Source organism: Halichoerus grypus, chromosome 6 (genome assembly GCF_964656455.1).
Source record: "Halichoerus grypus chromosome 6, mHalGry1.hap1.1, whole genome shotgun sequence".
In the NCBI taxonomy this organism is placed as follows: domain Eukaryota; kingdom Metazoa; phylum Chordata; class Mammalia; order Carnivora; family Phocidae; genus Halichoerus; species Halichoerus grypus.
This window is the reverse complement of record NC_135717.1, coordinates 131904102-131927034: the sequence shown is the minus strand read 5'-3', so window position 1 is coordinate 131927034 and position 22933 is coordinate 131904102. Positions and strand designations below refer to the sequence as shown.

Below are 22933 nucleotides of genomic sequence, written 5' to 3'. Positions count from 1 at the left end.
ATCCCTTATAATTTAAAGAGTCTATGACTTTGAAGGGGCACCTGGGTGGCTCAGTCGTTAAGCATCTGCCTTCGGCTCAGGTCATGATCCCAGGGTCCTGGGATCGAGCCCCACATCGGGCTCCCTGCTCCACAGGAAGCCTGCTTCTCCCTCTCCCGCTCCCCCTGCTTGTGTTCCCTCTCTCGCTGTGTCTCTCTCTGTCAAATAAATAAATAAAATCTTTAAAAAAAAAAAAAAAGAGTCTATGACTTTGAAACTGAAGAAGCAGGGATATATGACTTACCTCTTCTGTCATTCCAGCACGGATTAAAGTGAAAAGATACTTGAGTAATCGGACTTCATCTTCTCTATCCAGATCATCAAGGGGCATTTTTTGTCTAATGGGAGCATCTGGGTCCTACCCGCCCCCCCAAAAAAATCAACGATAAATTCTTTGTACATTTTAAACATCACCCAGAGATGATAAATCTTCTGAGTTTATATACTGAAATAAATTTATTTACAATTTAGTTAAGTAACAAAGGGAGTGAGAGTATCACAGGTGTTCCGGATAGCCACACAACTGTCTGCTGCCCATTCAAAACAAACTCTGCTGGCCCACAAAGGTACACGCCTAGGTCAGGCAAGGCGGTAACACCACTATGGCAGCCTAGCCAGACAATTCTAAAAATGCCACTCACCATTCAAGCTGACATGAGCTGTACTCTGTTGTAGCAATTACACAACCAAGTTAATTCTAAACAGAATTAGGCCTAGATGGAGAATGAGCACAGAGAAAAAACTAAAGGGGGAGGCGACAATACATTCTGTGACTTGAAAATGCTGAGCTCGTACTTTGAGAACATATGGGAAGAGAGCCCATTATGGAACTAAGGCCAAATAAAACACACCGGTGTCCAATAAAAAAATGTTTTAAGAACACATTTCTAGTAAATAAAATCCACCTAAAACAGTTATTCCTACTATTTTTCATAGAACAAAATGTGCCTTTAAACATTTGGGATAACATACTGTCCTCACTTTTGCAGCAAAGAGCACATGTGATCTTCATGATGAATTTTAAGTGAAAAACTATTTTAATGTGACTCTTATTTCAAATGTTACTAAGTATATGGTATTATGAATATCGATTCAGAAAATAAAGTTCATAATAGGTGAAATAGCTCTTTCACAAATATTTTGCAGACTGATACAATCATTCCGTTTTGGAACACGGTCTCTTTCTGGCAAGAAGGAAATCACCACTTTCCAGATGTTAAGATTAAATGATTTTTAGTTGCTTGCTACAGGGTAATTTAGCTACGATTTATTCCAAGCTCTTCTAGTAGTTACCAAACAATTTTCATCAAAACCACTTTTGTTACTCAATGGAATTCTATCAATTTTTCCAATTGTTACTTATTTCTCTCACTTTTCATTATAAACATTTAGTTCACATGTCTCCACCTGTCACAAAGCTCTACTCCTTTATTTCTACAAGAATTAGACTCCTGTTCTTTTCAAATCTACTGTTATTCCTATTACTCATATCCTAGAATGACCTTTCTAACCTCAAGCTAATTTAAAGGTTTTTTTTCCCTGCTTTTTATATATAAGAGCTTTCATAAATCATCACCTCATAGTTGAAGAATCAAAACTTACTGTAAGACCAAAATAAATTTGCTTCTACAGCTGGCAAATCACTTTCTCTACCTTCTTTTACAATTTACAAATCAGGGGCCATAGATATGTTCAAATACATTCCATCAAATTCAAATGCAACTGAGTAGTTTGAGTTAAACGGTACATGCAAACCTTTGGGAAACCAAAACAAGGATCTGTGTGAAAGAAAATTCTCAGCCTTTAAAAAACAATCACGGAACCTTGAAGACAACTTTCATTTCAATGAAACTTACCAATTCGGTGACAAGGGGACGGACACTTCCTATGTAAGAAGGTAGCTGCCGCTGTTTTAGGGTATGTAGGGTATTTTCCCTGCAAGAAAAAGCACAAAAGTTTTTACAACAGTAATTTTAGTAGGTTTATTTAAAACAATAAAATCAAGTCAAAGTAAGAAAAAGTACAAACACAGAAAAACATGCAAAAACACTAAACAGAAAGAGGTATTTTAGCTCAGATGACTAATGATGCTGAACATGTTTACATGTCTTTATTGGCCATTCATCTCTCCGCTTTTGTGAGGTACCTGTTCAAATCTTTGCCCTTTTTTTTTTTTTTACTGCATTATCCTTTTATTATTGAGTTGTAGTTCTCTATCAGCTACAAGTCTTACATGTTTCTTCCAGTGTGTGGCTTGCTCCCTTTTATTTTCTTAATGATGTCTTTAATGAGAAGTTATTCATTTTGATGAAGTCCAATCAATTTTCCCCAATTATTGCTTCCTATGACCTAAGAAACTCTTGCCTATCCCAAGTCACAAAGATGTTCTCCTATGTTTTCTTCTAAAAGCTCTGTGGTTTTAGCTTTCGTGATCCATCTTGAATTAAATGTTGGGTATGGTGTGAGGGAGGTGTCAAGGTTGACCTTTTTTTGCATCAATACCCAGTTTTTTCTGCATGGTTTGTTGAAAAGACATTCATTCCCCCCACTGGACTGCTTAATGCCTTTATTGAACACCAACTGACCATCTAATGTGGGTCTGCTTTTGGGTTCTATATTCTGTTCCACTGATCGGTAAGAAAAGGAGACTAACCATAAAAAATGTGCAAAAAAATCCTTAAGGCATTTTTACCTTAAATTTTTAAATTTTAAATGAAAATTTTTTTCCAGAAAAATCGTAACTCCTCGAGATTTAATTTTTAACAAACACTGAATAGCACTAATTTCCTAGTCAAGCAGAGAAAAGCTATAGCAATGGACTTGCAGACTTTGTACAGGCGTAACTGAAACACCATCTGAACTTTTTTTTCAAGACTTGAAATAAACTGTCCCTTTAACTTAGGGATGCTGTTTGGTTTCAAGATCCTAAAATAATTTAGAAGGATTAAAGCATTAATGACCAAAGTTTTTTTTAAAAAATCACAAGTAGCTGGAAACATAGCTGAAGTATCTTCTTGATGATCGAATTACAATTATTAAGAAAATATAGCCAGTTAACTGTTTGAAAACACAAATCAGACCATGTCATTATTCTATTCTCAAGGTTTTCTATCACATACAGAATAAAGTCCCACAACCTTACCCTGGGCTGCCTATAAAGGTCCTAGAGGATTTGACCCTCTGCAATCTCATTGCCTACCATACTTTTCTTTGCCGTGTTCACACTGGCCTCCTTGTGTAAATATTCTACATTTTCTGGATCTTTGCAGTTTTTGTTTCTGCCCACAACACTTGTCGCCCAGATGTTTGCATGTTTTGCCTCCTCTCACTCACTACTTGTTACTTCCTTAGAGAGGTCTGCCCTGATTACCTCTTCTATTTAAACCTGTACCCATTGTCATCCTCTATCTATTAACTCCGACTCTTTTTTTCAAAGCTCTACTTACCCAACAGGCTAAATATTTGTGGTCTAACTCTCTTAAACAATTATAACACTTTACATAAAGGCAGAGTTTTTATCTGTTTTGCTGACAGACTGAATAAGCAGTAAGAACTGAATAAATATTGTTGAAAGATAAACAAAACCAATGTTGAGTGACTTTACGAATAAATGTTTAGTAACTTACCAATACACTGATTTTGCATAAAACTCAATATTATCGGAAAAATCTCCAATTTCATCTTTGGCAATGCTCTCTAGCCAATCCACCACCAGCTAGGAAAGAGAGAGAAAAAAAAAAGAGTATTAACTATAAAATCTGTCAGTGTTTTATTTGAAGTGGTACTTACATCCTTAATTCAAAAAAGGTTTGTTTAAAAAAATACCAACAATTTTTCCAACCATTTTTTACTTTTTTAAGATATACAAATATGGCAAAAGAATGAAATGTTCTATACAATTCTTAAAAGGCTATTCCTGCAAATACTAGGGCCATTATTCAAAAACTGAAGAACAAGGTTCTTAATGCCTTTTAATCACAAGTGAAAGATCAAGAAGAAAAAAATTTTTAATGTTTTAAACTTAAAAAAGTTTAGTTCTCTGTATGTCATTTACCTTTTCTCCATGTTTCATAAAAAAATATTTCAAAATTCTAGTCATACCTGACTTTGGCGGACAAGTGAATCTCGCTGAAATAATGCTTCCACCACCACTTTCTCACTGGCATTAAGAGCCTATTAAAAAAATTATTTGAAGGAAAGAAAAAAAAAAGATGTTCTAAGAATATTATTTTAAAGTGAATCTGACATAATTATATTTAATTACCCATAAACATTTAACCATACAACAAATCTGGATATTCATGTTTCAAAAATTTTCCTAAGTAAATTTCAAACTGCTACATCAATTTGCAGCTGCTCTTACTTGATACTTTAATTCTTTGGCTACACTCGGAATTTTAAAACGTTACTTCCCCAGAGGTGGTGTTGTGGGGAAATATAAAACATAGAACAAAATGAAATAAACAAAAAAGTCTTAATAAAGGGCAGTATGTAGTCATGTGACATATCAGAAAGTGAACATTTAAAAACTTTAAACTCTTTTCACTTTACATAGCAGAAGTTGATAGGTAATAAAACTTAACAATCCAAGGGTCTTAAGACTGACTTTAAAAGCCAACTTCACATAAATATTAGCAAGTAATATTAAGCAGTATATCAAAAGGTAAGATATTGTGACCAGTAGAAGCACGGGTCAAATCTATTAATTAATCCATCTTATTTGTGGGTTAAAGGAAAAAGCAACGTGAACACCTTGATAGATGCCAAACGTCACTTGATAAAAATATCTTCATAAATTAGAAATAGAAGAATGTTTTGTCAATATAATAGACTATCCAGTTGAAACCTATAGCAAATGATAACTATAGAGAGACATTCCTTCAAAATTGAGAAGATGGGGCGCCCGGGTGGCTCAGTTGGGTAGGCATCTGACTTTGGCTCAGGTCATGATCTCGGGGTCCTGGGATTGAGTCCCACATTGGGCTCCATGCTCAGTGGGGAGTCTGCTTGTCCCTCTTCCTATGCCCCTCTCCCCCCGCTTGCACTCTCTCTCTCTCAAATAAATAAAATCTTTAAAACAAACAAACAAAGAAATCGAGACGGTGAAAAGAATTCCTGTCAATTATTCAACTTTACTTTAAAAGTTCTAACTAATATATAAATCCAGAAAAAGAACTAAGTAGTAATAAGTATGGAAAAAACATCAAAGTCATCACTATTTGTAGACTGGAATGAAACAGTGTTTATAGGGGCACCTGGGTGGCTCAGTCATTAAGCATCTGCCTTCAGCTCAGGTCATGATCCCAGGATCCTGGGATCAAGCCACACGTCGGGCTCCCTGCTCTGCGGGAAGCCTGCTTCACCCTCTCCCGCTCCCCCTGCTTGTGTTCCCTCTCTCGCTGTGTCTCTCTCTGTCAAATAAATAAAATCTTAAAAAAAAAAAAAAGTGTTTATAGAATGAATAAATTAAAAGACTGAAAGATATTAAAACTATTTTAGGTGAAAGAGCAGATTAACAGACATGTATGACTGAAATCATTTACTATAAAAATGTTTATTTTCTCCTTTTTTGATGTATTTATAGTTGTTTCAAACATGAATTACTTTTATAATCAGAAAATAAAAAGCAATTAAACCCCAAAAGGCTACCTGGTCTTTATGATTTTAAAGGCATATTTTTACATAGTTTCCATGTTCTTCAAACAGATTATTAAAAAATGATGGGAGATTTATGATCTTGTTCTGGAGAGCTAACATAATACACCAAAACTGGATGAGGATAAGTCACAAAAAAAGAAAATACATTTGCAAAAGTTCTCAATAAAATATTAGCTAATAAAATTTAGTAGTATATTTAGGAATATATGATAACAGAGTTTATCCTACTTGAAGATAACTCAACATTAGGAAAATGCAAGCCATTACATTAATAAATAAAGCAGATATTCATGGAAGCTAAAACATATCTGATTGCATTCAATACGCATCCCAGCTCTTAGCTAGTTAAGAGAAAAAAAAAAAAGCAAAACCCTTAATCTGCAATAAAACAAAAGCATTCTTTTTTTTTTTTTTTTAAAGATTCTATTTATTTATTTGACAGAGAGCAAGAGACACAGCGAGAGAGAGAACACAAGCAGGGGGAGGGAGGAGTGGGAGAGGGAGAAGCAGGCTTCCTGCCGAGCAGGGAGCCCAATGTGGGGCTCGATCCCAGGACCCCGGGATCATGACCTGAGCCGAAGGCAGACCCTTAACGACTGAGCCACCCAGGCGCCCCAAAACAAAAGCATTCTTATCAAAAGTCAGGAATAAGAAAAAAATGCCTGCTATTACTAATACAATTCAATGCTGTACAGGTGTTCCTAGTCAATGTTATAAGGCAAGTAAAAGAAATAAGAGATTAGAAGATTTAAAGGAAACTTACGATGTGTAGACAATTATTGCCAATGTAGAAAACTCAATAAAATCAAATGAAAAAACCAGCTGGAGCTAGTAAGAGTTCAGAAAAATGTCTAAATATGAGCTCTACTCACAAATCATTAACCTTCTATTTGACAGTAATAACTAATTAGAAAATGTAAGGACAGAGAGTCCCTTCACAATAGGATTTATACAGACTTTTATAGAGAAAAGTACAGATTTATATAAACTATAAAAAATCTAAATAAATGGAGGGAGTGGAGGGTTGGGGTAACTGGGAGATGGACATTAAGGAGGGCACGTGATATAATGAGCACTGGGTAATAAGCACGTGATATAATGAGCACTGATGAATCACAGACCTGTACCTCTGAAACCAATAATACATTACATGTCAATTTAAAAAAATCTAAATAAATGCAGAGATATGCTATGATCATAAACAGATTCAACATGTAAAGACGTCATTTCTCCCGAAATTTACAAATTCAATACCACTTCAATAAATATCCCAATAGGACTTAAAAAAAATTGAAAACTGTAAAGTTAGCTGGAAAAACGTGTGCAAAAATGTATTTCTAAATGAGGAGGGAGACTCACCTTGCCAAATATCAAAACTTCTGAATTACAGACTTAGTTATATAATACTGGTTTTTAAACGAATCAATCAATAAAAGAGAAAAAAGATCTATGTATAAATATGATAAATACATTTGTTTGATAAGTGGTGTTGGACTAAATGGATGTCCATTTGAAAAAAATTAAATCTCTTTCTTACTTCAGAGACAAAATTACTCCAGGTGAATTCCAAGAAAATAAGATTTGGGTTTAGAAGAGAACATTGGAGAATATTTTAAATAGGTAGGAAAGGCCTTCCTTAATAAGACACAAAATAATGAATGACAAAGGAAAACCTGACAGATATGAGCACATAAAAATCAAAATGTCTGCTTGACAAAGACCCCTTAAGCAAAGTTGAAAGACAAGTAACAGAAGACTATCTTTAACATATACAAGAGGAAACAATAATTGGAAAATGAGCAAAGGATATGAATATAGAATTTGTATTAAGAATATTAATGCTTAAGAATGAAGAACACTCCACCTTGCTAACGATCAATGATATGCATATTAAAGTAACACACTTTCCCTCCAATTGGCAACATCAAATGATTGATATTAAACATCTTCACCCACCGTCAATACATTCCATTGGGAAGGTAATATGATAATTTCTATCAAACTTTGACCCAACAATTTCACTTCTAGAAATGTAGAAAATTTTGGAATATACAGATAAATATGAAAAATGCTCATTGCATTACTGATTGCTATAGCAGAAATACTGGAAACAACCTAAATATGTCCATCAGAATGTCTGAAAAAATTATGGTTCACTTACACTCTGGCATACTATAAAAAAATAAGGTAAATCTACATGAACTGACATTAAAAAAAATATTGATGAATAAAAAGAAACTCAGTATAATGTATAAATGAAATCATACTATACATTAAAAAAACTATGTGTACATATAAACATATAAGGATACACAGAAAAGTGTCTGGTAGCAAACTCTTAGACTGAAGAGTAAGGGAGATAAAAGAGGACTTTTACCTTTTACTCTAATATAAATTGGTATTTGATTATTTTATGAGATTGTTATCTTTTATTTGTAAAATTTTTAAAATGAAGAAACTCAAGATGGTCAAAAATCAAATTCTATTACTAAAAACCATTTTAATTTTTAAATATTTATAGAGGAAAAAATTAATCTTAAGCTTACTGTAATCGCAAAAGTATTTTCCTCTTCTAATGCAGACTGTACTCTGTCTCTGAGGAAAAATAACACAAAATGAAAAAGCCTTAATTTATATATGAAATCACTTTTTAAACTACATATATACACAAACCTGCATTTTATCCAGCATAAACGAATGAGTTTTCAATCAAACTTAATCATTCTTTAACAACAAAGTTACAAGTAATACCTTCTGGATCTGATATTGAGACCTGAACAAAACCAATACTAAAAATACACACTGCAAAAAGTCTTTCTTGGCTACCTACTAATGGAGACACCTAACTTTTTAATATAATGTTTTCACATGGCAAAAATTAAATAATCTGATTTTCTTTCAAGATTTTCTCATCACGATGAGAAAGCAACAGAATAAGAGCCAAAGCTACTGAGCATCTGAGAGAAGGAAAATGTGGTTAACTTCTTTCAAAGTGCCGCTTGATATGAAGTCTGTTTTTCAGTTCTTTTTCTTATCTACCATCTCCTAAGTATTGAAGTACTTTCACCACTTTCCTTAAATCGTTATACATATATTCTTGGGAGCTACCAGCTTTATGACCTAGTATTTCCCTCTTCCCTCCTAGCTCACCCCCGACAATGATCTAATGACAAGGCATTCGAAATGATAAATATCAAAAACAGCAGAACCTATTTCCAAACACATCCTACTTTTAACTTTTAAATTAATTTGCCTATTGGTTACTGTGTGTTTATTTCACTGATGAGTCAGCCCTACACAACTTTACCTGTACAAAGAAGCCAGCAGCCTCCACGTGACCATCTCCTGCTGAAGAAGCCAGAGCATACTGGCTGTTTTTGAGAACTTCTGAAGTCCAGGTGTTGCTCGGCTCACTATTTTACTCAGTATATTCACCTGATGTAAAAACACAGCGGTAAAGAGGTTTTCTATCATTCTGAGTCATAACTTTGTATTCTTCAACTGCAGGGTGCTAAAACTAAATATATACATGTATAATACACACACACACACACTGTTATTATAAATTGTTCCTGCCTATCTATTGCCTTTTTTAATTGAATGAAATATAACATTCCCACTAGAAACAGCCTGTGAAGTAAGGTATGTTTATGTGAGTACGTATGCAAAAGTTTTAACATACTCTAGATTTCAGACTCAACAATAACAGCCACGGGTGTATTTTTTTCTTCTTGTTTATACTAAAAAAAAGCTAAATCTAACGTATACCTGACAAAATCATAACATGAACTAACAGCACAGCAATGAAAATTAAAAATAAGATACCTTCAAATTATGCCTAAAAAATTAGTATCATATAACAAATCAAGGAAAACATTTTAAGATTGGTACTGAGGTGGACTCCGTCAGTTGGGCGTCTGACTCCTGATTTCAGCTTGGGTCATGGTCTTGGGATCTTGGGATTGAACCCCTAGTCGGGCTCCACGCTACAAGTGGAGCCTACCTGGGATTCTCTCTCTCCTCTCCCCCCGCCCATCCTCCTCACCCACCCCAATCCCACGGGCAAGCACTCTAGCTCTTATTAAAAAAAAAAAAAGACTGGTACTAAAAAATTGTCATTTCTAACCAAAATTTAACCAAAGTCCTTCCTTGTTCTAAAAACAGTAGTTCTTAACCTTTTTCAGGTTGAGGCATGTGTGAAAATCTAATGAAAAGTATGGATGTTCTCCCCAGAAACATACACAAAATTGTTTATCAGAAAGCCTAAGGACACAGGGTAAAGGAAACCTTTCTCAAAGGTTATGAATAGTACTTCCTTATCTTATCAAGGGGAACTAGGAAACAGCATCGCTCTCATTCAGAACATGAAGAATCACTACCACCACAATTTCTCCCTCCCTTTAAAAGTATTCATAAAGTAATGGTACTTTTATCTTAAGGGCAATGTTTAATAAAAATGTTATCTGTACTTCTCATTATTAAATTTTCTATTGGAATCCTAACTCCAGTAATTCACTGATTATTATTGTTTTTTTAATTTTATGAAGCTACTGCTTTTATAATGGAACAATTCAGAGACTGATTATTGAAACAGTATTAAATGCTCAAAAAATATTGGCTATTATTATTTTAATCATTCTTAAATGCAATAGTTATTTGAAGTCCTTTTTTTTTCTTTTTAGTTTATTTATTTATTTTTTTAGTAAACTCTACACCCAATGTGGGGCTAGAACTCACGATCCCAAAGTCAAGAGTTGCATGCTTTTCCAACTGAGCCAGCCAGGTACCCCTTTTCCTTTTTTTTTTTTTAAATAGACTTAATTTTTTTGTAGGCGCCTCAATGGCTCAGTTAGTTAAGGAGCCAACTCTTGGTTTCAGCTCAGGTCATGATCTCAGGGTCGTGAGACTGAGCCGCGTCGCGTGTCAGGCTCCATGCTCAACATGCGGAGTCTGCTTGAAATTATTTCCCTTTCCCTCTCCTCTTCCCTCTGCTCCTCCCCCAGCTCACGTGAGCACTCTCTCTCTAAAATAAATAAAATAAACAAATAAAATAAAATAGACAATTTTTTCAAGCAGTTTTAGGTTCACAGCAAAATTGAGTGGAAAGTACAGAGTTCCCATTACTTTCTGACTTCACATACAACTCCAGCACTTACTATGAATATGAATATCCAGCACCAGAACAGAACATTTGCTACAGCAATCAATGACTAACACTGACCTGTCATTATCTCCCAAAGTCCATAGCTTATATAAGGGTTATTTATTTGTCACAGAGAGAGAGGGGGAACACAAGCAGGGGGGGAGGCAGGCACAGGGAGAAGCAGGCTCCCCGGTGAGCAAGGAGCCTGATGTGGGACTCGATCCCAGGACCCTGGGACCATGACCTGAGCCAAAGGCAGACGCTTAACCAACTGAGCTACTGAGGCGTCCAACTGGTGTTGTATATTCTACGGGTTGACAAATGTATGACAGGTATCCACATTATAATCTCATACAGAGCAGTTTCACTCCTCCAAAGACCCATCCACTTTTCATGCTCATTTTCCCCATCCCCAGGCAACCACAGGTCTTTTTACTCTCTCCAAGTTTTGCCTTTTCCAGAATGTCATATAGTTGAATTCATACAGTATGTAGCCTTTTCAAAGTAGTTTAGCTTAGTAATATACATTTAGGGTTTATCCTTGTCTCTTCATGGCTTGATGGCTCATTTCGTTTTAGCGTCAAACAATATTCCATTTTCTAGCTGAACCATGGTTGATTTATCCATTCACTTACTAACGGACATCTTGGTTGCTTCTAAGTTTAGGCAATTATGAATAAAGCTGCTATAAACATCTATAAGCAGATTTTTGTATGGGCATATGTTTTTAACTTATTTTGGTAAATACCAGAGTATGATGTTTGTTGAATCATATGATAAGAGTATGTTCAGTTTTGTAAGAAACCGAGAAACTGTCTTCTAAAGCGGCTGTATCATTTTGCATTCCCACCAACAATGAATGAGAGTTACTGCTGTTCTACATCCTTGCCAGCATTTGGTGTTGTTAGTGTTTGGGATTTTTGCTATTCTAATAGGTGTACAGTGACATCTCATTGTTTTGATTTGCAATTCCATAATGACAAATTATGTTGAACATTTTTTCATATGCTTATTTGCCATCTGTGTATCTTCTCTGGTGTGGTTTCTACTAACATATTTTGTATTGTTGTTTTTTTTTAAGTAGGCTCCATGCCCAGCATGGAGCCCAACGTGGGCTTGAACTCACAACCCTGAGATTAAGACTTGAGCTGAGATCAAGAGTCGGATGCTTAACCAACTTAGCCACCCAGGAGCCCCATGTCCATTTTTTAATTGGACTGTTCATTTCCTAATTATTGGATTTTAAGAGTTCTTTGTATATTTTGGATTTTCCTTTTTTTAAAGCAGCAGAATCCTTCTGTTCCCAAAGAAATCTTATCTGGACCTTCAATATGCAAAAAGCAGAGTTGCTCTGGCTAACCTCCCAACCATGGCACCCCTGCCACTATACCCCTAAGATATCCCCCTTAAATACAGTATGGAAATTCATAGGTTGAGGCTGTTCAAAAAACTAAGAGTACTGAAGTTTGACCAAGTTAACTTGGTGTGAAATTAACTTACCTGACAACTACAAATGTTTTCATACTCTTCTACAAGGTCAAAAACTGTAGATGAAGAGTGCTTTAAGAAAGACTGCAGGAAATCAGAAAACATACTCATGGATGCTAGAACACATCAAAAAGAAAAGGAACAAAAGTTAAGTGACATACTCCTGGGTAATTCTGTTTCTTTGAAAACTTAAAAACACAGCTACACATCCTTTTTTTTTTTTACTCCTGTATTTTCTTAAAAATTGTAACTGTGGTAAGATAAATATAACAAATTTTTACCATCTGAACCATTTTTAAGTGTACAGTTCAGTGGCATTAAGTACATTCACACTGTTGTGCAACCATCACCACCATCTACCCACAGAACTCTTTTCATCTTGCAAAACTACCAACTCAGGATAGCCCAAGCAATCCTAAGAAGAACAAAGCTGGAGGCATCATACTTCTTGATCTCAAACTATACTACAAAGCTTTAGTAATCAAAACAGTATGATAGTGGTAAAGAAACAGAGACACAGACCAATGGAAAAGAGTCCAGAAATAAACTCCCACATGTACAGTCAACTAATAGTTGACAGGGGAAGTAAGAATACTCAGTGGGGAAAGGATAGCCTTTTCAATAAATGGTGCTGGGAAAACTGGGTGACCACATACAGAAAAATGAAATTGGACCCTTATCTTATACCACTCATAAAAATTAACTTGAAATGGATTAAAGACTTAAACATAAGACCTGAAACCATAAAACTCCTGGAAAAAAATATAGGCAAAGAGCTCCTTGACATTCGTCTTGGCAACAATTTTTTGGATATGACACCAAAAGTACAAGAAACAAAAGCAAAAGTCAACAAGTGAGACTACATCAATCTAAAAAGCTCTGTACAGCAAAAGAAACAATTAACAAAATGAAAAAGCAAACACACAATCTATGGAATGAGTGAAAACATTTGCAAACCATATCTGCTAAGAGGTTAATTCGAAAATACATAAAGAACTCATACAATTCAATAATAACAACCAAAAAAAACCCCAGTCTAACTAAAAAATGGGTAGAGGAACTGAATACATTTCTCCAAAGACCTACAAATGGCCAATAGATATATGAAAAGATGCTCCATGTTACTAATTATCAGAAAAATATAAATCAAAACCACAATGAAATTATCACCTCACACCAGTCAGGATGGCTATGATTAATAAGACAAATAATAACTGCTGCAATGTAGAGAAATGGGAACTTTTATGCATATTTTATGCATGTAAACTGCTTCAGTACTACAGAAGAGTATGGAGGTTCCTCAAAACATTTTAAAAAGAACTACCATATGAAACCATAATCTCACTTCTGCATATATATCCAAAGGAAATGAAAACAGGATATTGAAAAGATATCTGCACTCCCAGGTTCACTGCAGTATTATTCATAATAGCCAAGATACGGAAACAACCCAAGTGTCCATCACAAGATGAATGGATAAAGAAGTGGTATATACATACAATGGAATATTATTCAGCCATGAGAAAGAAGAAAATCCTGCCCCTTGCGAGAACATGGGTGGACTTTGAGAACGTTATGCTAAGTGAAATAAATCTGACAGAGAAAGACAAATACTGTATGATAACACTTACATATGGAATCTTAAAAATCCAAACTCACAGAAACAAAGAGCAGAACAGTGGTTACTAGGGCTAGGGGGTGAGAAAACTGGAGATGTTGGTCAAAGGGTACAAACTTGCAGTTAGGAGATGAGTAAGTTCTGGAAATCTAATGCACAGCATTGATTATAGTCAACAAATCTGTATTATATACAGTTCAAAGGTGCTGAGAGACTAGATCTTAAATGCTCTCACCCCAAAAAAGAAATGGTAATTCTGTGATGTGAAGGTATGATGGAGGTGTTACTGAACACTAATAATCACAGTGCAATATGTAAATACATCAATTCAATGTTGTACACCTTAAACTTACACAACGTTACATGTCAATTATATCTCAGTTGAAAAAAAACCCTAAAACTCTGTACCTATTAAATAACTCCATTCCTCTCTTTCCTCTAGTCCCTGACAACCATCATTCTACTTTCTAGGAGTCTGATTACTTTTGGTACCTCATGTAAATGGAATCATACAGTATTCTTTCGTCACTGGTTTATTTCATTTAGCAAAACGTCCTCAAGTTTCATCCATGTTGTAGTATGTGTCTGAATTTCCTTACTTTTTACGGTAGAATAATATTCCACAGTATGTAGATAACACATTTATTTATCCATTCATCCATCAACAGACATTTGGGTTGCTTCTACCTTTTAGCTATTATGAATAATGGGGCTACAAACAAGGGTATACAAATCTCTGTGATCCTGATTTCAGTTTTTTGGGGCATATCCAAAAGTAGAACTGCTGATCATATGGTAATTCTAGTTTTAATTTTTTTTTTTTTTAAAGATTTTATTTATTTGACAGAGACACAGCTAAAGAGGGAACACAGGCAAGGGGAGTGGGAGAGGGAGAAGCAGGCTTCCTGCCGAGCAGGGAGCCCGATGCGGGGCTCGATCCCAGGACCCTGGAATCATGACCTGAGCTGAAGGCAGACGCTCAACGACTGAGCCACCCAGGTGCCCTCTATTTTTAATTTTTTGAGGAATTGCCATCTGCTTCCCATAGCACTGCACAATTTTACATTCCCACAAATAATGTACAAAGGCTCCAATTTCTCCACATCCTTGCCAACACTTGTTATTTCCTGTTTTTTGTTTTATTTTGTTTTGATTTGGTAGTATCCATCCTAATGGGTGTGAGGTGGTCTCATTTCAGTTTTGATCTGCATTTCCCTAACGATTAGTAATGTTGAGCATCTTAACATATGCTTACTGGCCATTTTTATATCTTCTTTGGAGAAATGTCTATTTAAGTCCTTTGCCCATTTTTAAATTGTGTTGTTTTTTGTTGTTGTTGAGCTGCAGTTCTTTCTACATTCTAGATATTAACCTCCTATCGGATATAAGATTTGCAAATATATTCTCCCATTCTGTGGACTGCCTTTTCACTCTACTGATTGTATCTTTTGATGCATAGAAATGTTAGACTTTTATGTAGTCCAATGTATCTATTTTTTCTCTTGTTACCTACAAGTCTTCTAAGAGCCCAAAGTTGTGTTAGGTATTAATCTGATCTGTCAACAATTACTATAAAAATGTGAGCCATATTTTAAAATATCTGAATTGCATTTTAAACACATAACAAGGTAGCTGAGAAAGTTATAACAGATACTAAGATGACATGTTCTACTCAGGGAAAATACACACACTCTACTAAAGTACTGTATCATATTTAAGTCTCATCCATTATTCATACTAAAAAACAAACATTTTTTATATTTTATAGATTCAGTAAAAAGGATTTCTGATTCACTCAAAATTTAAGTACTTATTACTGGCAGATACTATAAGGAAGCAGTGGTTACCACCCTGTTAAGAGAAGGGCTGTAAAATCAAACTTAGTTTCAAATCCTGGTGCCAGTCACTTCCGAGCCAGGTGAGCTTAAGCAGGTTAACCACCATGAGCAGCAATTTCCTTTCCCCCCAAATGGGAACAGTTATTGTAACTCTTTAATGGACCATTAGAAAACATAATGTTCATGCAGAGGTAAGCACATTGACTCTCACCATTATATGTTAGCTTATGATGATGATAAAGTGAAGAACCTGTGTAATAATGAGTACACACAGACACATGGAAAGCAAACTTTTTTTTCCAAAAGGGAATAGTATAACCAATCTAAAACTAGAAAGGTCACGATACTATTTGAAAAAAGCAAATAAACAGCATTAGCATCCACGTCAAAATATGTCAACAATATTAGATAAAAACTAAACCTAAAGAAAAAGAGATGTTCTTTCAACAGAACAAATGTGAAAAGAATAAAGATATGAGACTTGTCTACTAACCTGACAAGGTATTTACACTGAAGCAAGACGCTCCATCTGAGAACTAAGGTGAGGTTCTCAACCTTCCAGAGCTACTATATCAAATGGCTCAGGCATTACCATAACTAATCAGCTTAACCAAAAATACTTTATAATGACATTCACAAGAGATAGTTTCCTTCATCTTAGTAAAGGTACAGGCTACTTCATTAAAAAGCTCAAAGCCATTTACCAGCTTCACCAGGATCATCCTCACGTAACATAACAGCACTGAGAGTAACGTCCTCTGTTACACTGTGGGATTCTGTGTTTGTGAGGGTTCCTGATCGCTGTGATGTGAATGCAGTGGCCCAATTACTGTCATCCAGATTAGTTACCTTAAAAAAAAAAAAAAGGAAGATACAGAAAAGTAATGAGCTACTGCCATTAAGGGAATAAAGACTTTAACATTGCTAAATTTTTTTAAACATATATATGTGTTTTTCACATTTAAGAGATAGCCACAGGCTATTTTGTTAAGGAAATCACAGCTTTCATGACTATTTTCTTCTTTGTACTACTCCATATATATTTTAAAAGCCATAAACATCGCATTTTGTACTATTTAAGCTGATATTAGCAGGTAAAATATGGTGGTCCTACTGCTCTAAGTTCACATCAGTTTTTCACTATTGGGAAATTATACAGGACAAATGACAAATTTGTATGTTTTTTCAACATATAAATTATACTAAAAGGGATGATGGAGGAACTTACAGATTAAAAGATGAGACATACCAAGCAAATGCAATGTGTTTATCTTATTTGAAGCCTGATTTAAACAAACCAACTTAAAAAAAATTGACATAACCGAGGAAATGTGAACATTTAATGAAATATATACAATAATGAAAATATATATATACAAAATGGATATTTGAAATGATAAAGGAATTACTCTGTGTATACAGTGTTAGATATGTTAATAGCACTATATTAAAGAAATGTATCCTTGTCTCAGAGATACATATGAAAAAAGCATTTATGAGTAAAGTGGTGTGAAACCTGGGAGTTGTAAAGTAACATAGGGAAAGGCTTGTGGGTGTAGATGAGACAAGATCAGCCATATATTGATAACTGGGCAATGAGAACATGGGGGCTTACTCTACTATTTTTGGACATGTCTAAAATGTTTAAAAACATGTCCCTGTTTTTAAAATTCACCTTTATTTAAAATCCATCTTTTAAAAATTTTAACCTTTATTAAAAAAAAATTGCCTTTATTTAAAATCTAGGCACAAGCAACAATAAAAATGTATATTTAAACCCAAACATTTTATAATAATCAATACACGTTTACTCTGTCCTGGGCTTTAAAACAGTAAGAATTTTACTATTAATCTTGCAGTTCTAAAACAGTAAATAATAAGTTATCTTCTTTTGCTTAAACCCAGATGTAGTCAATTCACTCATGTTTTCAAGCAGAATACGGTAAACACTGCCAAAATAAACCAGATTCATATACAGAGCAAAACTGTTCAATGGCTAGATCATTGTTAGACATTAACACTAAAATCTGTAAGACAACAATAAACATGTTAAAGATCAATTTAACCTTTTAAGACAAGGAGAGATTTAACATGCAAAACCATTCTTTTTTTTTTAATTTTATTTTATTATGTTATGTTAGTCACCATACATTACATCATTAGTTTTTGATGTAGTGTTCCATGATTCATTGTTTGCGTATAACCCACCCAGTGCTCCATTCAATACGTGCCCTCTTTAATACCCATCACCAGGCTAACCCATCCTCCCACCCCCCGCCCCTCTAGAACCCTCAGTTTGTTTCTCAGAGTCCATAGTCTCTCATGGTTCGTCTCCCCCTCCAATTTCTCCCCTTTTATTTTTCCCTTCCTACTATCTTCTTTTTTTTAACATATAATATATTATTTGTTTCAGAGGTACAGGTCTGTGATTCATCAGTCTTACACAATTCACCCAGCGCTCACCATAGCACATACCCTCCCCAATGTCCATCACCCAGCCACCCCATCCCTCCGACCCCACTCCCATCCACCACTCCAGCAACCCTGTTTGTTTCCTGAGATTAAGAGTCTCTTATGGTTTGTCTCCCTCTCTGGTTTCATCTTGTTTCATTTTTTCCTCCCTTCCCCTATGGTCCTCTGTCTTGTTTCTCAAATTCCTCCTATCAGTGAGATCGTATGATACTTGTCTTTCTCCGATTGATTTATTTCCATGCAAAACCATTCTTCAGAAAACACCTAGACAATTTCAAGAGTGTGTAAAAATTCCTGTGCCTTTTTAATAAGCACAGAGGCAAATATAGAAGGACCGTTTTTATATTTTTAGCACTAAATTAGCCATCGTACTCTACTACTCCAACAGAACTCTTCTGTTTCCGTCTCAGATACAATCCTTTCTTTTTCTAGAGGATATTTTAAACACCTAGGTCAAGTCAATCTGTATCAGTTTATATGACATTTCTTCTATTTTAAATACTGTACCACGATGATTCCTGAAGAGTGTCTCATCTACTTTTCCCAACATTTTCTCTTTTCTTTCCTTTAATGCATCGTCTCTCTTCCTTATGCTATTCTTCAACCATTACTCTTGGCTTCCTACTGTTTTATGCTTCAAAACAGGGCTCAGCTTTTATAGCTATTAGCAACCCACCAATTATTTCTTTGGATCAGCAGACTATCAGATTAACACATTCTATCTGCATCTAAATGTTTTTGGTGTTGCAGCTTCCATCTGTGACACGAGATGCTTCAGGTTTGTTTTCTGAAAGCCTAACCAAAAAATTATTTCAATCTCCATCACCTAGCTACTCTTTTGATGACTATGACTTCAAATCTCACTAAAGGCTTTTCAGCTCAATATCATACTTTTATATGAAGGTGGAAATATTTTCAGCCCTGCTTTCCTACATACCATAGACAGGTTTCCCAAGAACCCTGAAGACTGTGTAAGCCGGGGAGACCTCCCTCCCGTTCCAAGAATGCAGGAAACATCTGGATGCCTTAGTAAGCTTCGGCTGGGTGGAGTAACTACAAATAAGAGGTTAGTAAAAAGAATCTAAAGCGCATGAACAGTGATCATGAAAACAAAACAATCAAACAGTAAATAACTTTGTTGGTTTTTTTTTTAATTTTTAAAATTTATTTAAGTAATCTCTACACCCAACATGGGCTCAAACTCACAACCCCAAGATCAAGAGTCACATGCTCTACTGACTGAGCCAGGCAGATGCCCCAATAACTTTGTTTTTAATTATGTAGATTCTAACCAAGTAAATACTTTAAATATTAACATTTCCACAATATGAAGATTTAACTTATTTTTTTAAATTTCGGCTTTTGGTACTACTGAGCCCATCAGGAAAAATTTTTACTGCAAATAGAGATGCTTTTGTTAAAACATAACTGAGTGGTAAAAAAAAAAAAAAAAGGACATGAATAAGTCCATGGATTCTTCATATTCTAATTTTATAAAGCATACTGAAGAGGCCATTTGGTGTACAGGGCATAGCCTCTGAAGTACACAAATCATTGCTTGAATTTTGATTCCATTACTTACATATTTGCTCAGCCATGCTATCCTTACTGAATAGTTTCTCCAAGTCTCACTTTGTTTTGGCGAAATAGAGATAATACTTACGTTACAGTCATTGTGTATTTATGTAAAGTACAGTACCTGTACATAGTAACTGCAATCATTATTATTTGTTCTTAATTATTGATATCATAACCAAAGATTATATTTATTATGTGTATTTTAAGTTTTAACCTACAGCTACTATTATTATTATTAAATGCTTTAAAAGCAAAAAATCTTACAAGGTGGTCGAAATGAACTAGGAGTCCGAGGGATAACCTGATTTCTTGGTGTAGTAGTAGCAAAAATTTCATCTTGGGATGGCCGAACTATAGGAAGCATTAAGAAAAGTTTTCTACATAGAAAAGACACCATTAAAGTTCAAATTAACCATATTTACACTATATAAATATGTGAATACATTTTTTTAAGAACAAGGTTTTTATGGCTACCATTTATTCTATGCAAAGAGTAAATAACTCCCTCTACTACTTAATTTCTCAAATATCAGTCTTAGTACTACACGTGGTCCTTACATTTCAAATTTTAAAAAAGGATATCTAATCTTAGCAGAAGCTAATGACAATATGATAACAGTAAAACAGAACATCCTTATTTTTGGGGTAACACAAATCTTAATCTCATTGAATTTCAGCATTTAATTTACCAAATAACATATCTCGGGACTTAAAAAACTAATTTCCACAGTACTTTGTTATAATAGCGAGTGTTTAGTATCTCTCATAAAAAGAAAATTCTATAATCCTGATTCCAAGCATATTGCAATTTGTATAACAATACTTAAAATGCAAAGGATACTTAAAACTCTTTTTTGAGCACTCTGTTTCCGCGCAGTCCGAGTCACCTCTGCCTCCCGGATCACAGGGGATGACATCTCTCCATAGCCACTCCTAAAATAGTATCATTAAGTTCATGTGAATGAAATGAGAATGCAGCATCTGCAAAGAACTTTATCATGATTGGAGCAAAGGACCCTGGGTCAGTCGAGGTATAGATCATCCCAGTAGCCAAGTCCGTGAGCTTTTGGTTGACAGTGCTCTTTGTTTCCAAATCTTGCTTATCCTTCAAAGTCCCTCTCAAATTTTTCCTGCACAGGCATCTTTGAGTTTCTAGTACTCAATATGTTATTTTTGCCTATGGAATGATTTCAACACTTGAAATCTATATTATAACACTATTTTACATAATTGCTTCAGGAAGGCAGATCTTTCTTCTGTTAATTTGAGGAGTTCCCTAAAATTGCAGGAACTCTCTCTTAAAAGGATCTTCTGTAGTTTCCAAATGTTTCAAACCGGGTGTACTGTGAAAAATTCTGTTGTCTGGACTGACAAAATGGAAGACTAAGTAAAAGAATTCTAGTAAATTGGAGAGAAATGATCCTTCAAGTTATTGCTCCCCAGAGTACACTAATGACGTCTCTGGTCTCAGTACTACTTGCAGTCACAGAGCCTCTGATCTCCCACCATTCTCAGTCCAAGGTCTAAAATATAAATTGTGTGAATTAAAAGACCTGTATTTTGAGACAAGAATCTAATATGCTTTTCCTCCACTTAAAACCTTCAGGTAGCTCTGAAGCCTACGGAATCTCTCTGGCTTACAGAATCAAGTCCAAATTTCCTTTGTTTTTTACAATCTAACTAACCCCAGCTTACCAGTTCAGCCTCATATTCAGCAACCAACATCCCCATACAAACACATATTGCATGTGACCATTCGGCTACACAACGCATTCCTTTTCATATTCTTGCACCCTATACATGTTGTTTCTTCTACAGAGGCCTACATCTGCCCCCTTGTTCACCCACCTGGTGAACACTTAACTCACCAGAAAGAGCCGCCTGGAATCTGGAGACACATTGATCCAGGCTGGCAACTTGGTTCTTCTATTTATTAGCTTCCTAACTGTGACCAAGTTCTTAAGCTCTTTTAGCCCCAGTGTTATCTATGAAAAGAGGATCATAGTACCTATCCTCAAACGACTGTAGGAAAATTAAATTAGCTAGTAATATATATAAAGCGTTTAAGGCACTCAATGTTGGCTACTATTATTCAGACTAACTAGAAAGTTACCTCCTTTGAGAAGTCTTCCTGCTACCTCCCGTGGCAGGTGGACTTAACCGCATCCTCATTTTCTCTTCCCACAGAATAGTCAAAACACATCACTTTGCACTGCTCGGATATCTCCTCCACTATACAACCAACTCCCCGTGGCCAAGAACATAGAGTAACTCACCTATGTCGCAGGTAGCTAGCATAGTGCCAGGGTGATTGAAAGAACTCAATTCAGTAACTCTCTGATGCTGGAACTTGTAATAAGAAAGTCTGGGTTGAAAACCCAGTTCCGTCACTGACTGGCTTTGTGATCTCGGGCAGGTCACTCAGCATCTCGAATGCCGGGCCACCTCCTATCCGCCCACCCCAGGACCGAAAAATGTCGCGCGAAAACACAAAACAGATGGCAGAGTTGCCGCGAGAACGCAGGGCATTATCACCGTCTATACCCAGCCCGACCCAAGCGGCCTTTCTTCCATCACCTACAGAGCCCCCCACCCCGGGAAAGCAGTCTTAGGCTTAGCACCCGGGCCCTCCCCGGCTTCCTCTGAGAGTTGGGTTTCACCTATTTCGTTCCGCCAACAAGCAGGAGGGGCAAGTCTCCGAGCTTGGCCAGTATCACCAGAACTGACCTGTCCATGGCCACGGCCTTCTCTCCAACGAGAACCTCGCAAACTCGGCTCCAGTTTAATCACCCCGTTTCAGCCTTCCCGCTCTCCGGAAGCAAACCCCTCGACCCGGAAGCACGTCCAAGAAAAGCCGCCCTACAGGAAAGGGGGAGGGAGGGAGAAGAAGCAGCTTTCCCATCTAGCGCACGCGCGACGACTTCCGCCTACTGCCGCAGGTCCGGCCTGCGCAGGCGCGAAGGCTGTGCTAGAGTGTGATGGCGCCAGGCGGGGCGTACCCGGCCGAGGCGGCAGTGCTGGGCCGGGCAGGGGGCGGCGCCTGAGGGGGTCTAGCGCGGAGGCGCGGCGGCCACTTTGCCTGACGGGTATTTGTGGGCG

General features: G+C 36.1%; 1 protein-coding gene across 2 annotated transcripts in view; it reads right to left on the bottom strand.

Moving 5' to 3' along the window:
* NUP107 (nucleoporin 107) overlaps positions 1–22750 on the bottom strand; it is a 47737-nt gene extending 24987 nt beyond the window's left edge. Inside the window, exons 1-12 of one of the 2 annotated variants that reach the window (XM_078076257.1) lie at positions 22562–22750; positions 20676–20767; positions 20099–20185; positions 19194–19309; positions 16489–16633; positions 12341–12444; positions 9005–9132; positions 8244–8292; positions 4141–4212; positions 3666–3754; positions 1896–1974; positions 284–397 (exon numbers count right to left, since the gene is read on the bottom strand). In XM_078076257.1, coding sequence (XP_077932383.1) covers positions 284–397; positions 1896–1974; positions 3666–3754; positions 4141–4212; positions 8244–8292; positions 9005–9132; positions 12341–12444; positions 16489–16633; positions 19194–19309; positions 20099–20185; positions 20676–20767; positions 22562–22569 — 1083 coding nt within the window. In that variant the 5' untranslated portion in view covers positions 22570–22750. The remainder of the gene's footprint in view (positions 1–283; positions 398–1895; positions 1975–3665; positions 3755–4140; positions 4213–8243; positions 8293–9004; positions 9133–12340; positions 12445–16488; positions 16634–19193; positions 19310–20098; positions 20186–20675; positions 20768–22561) is intronic. The other variant, XM_036110432.2, reaches the window with a different exon arrangement.
* Between the last annotated feature and the right edge of the window lie 183 nt (positions 22751–22933).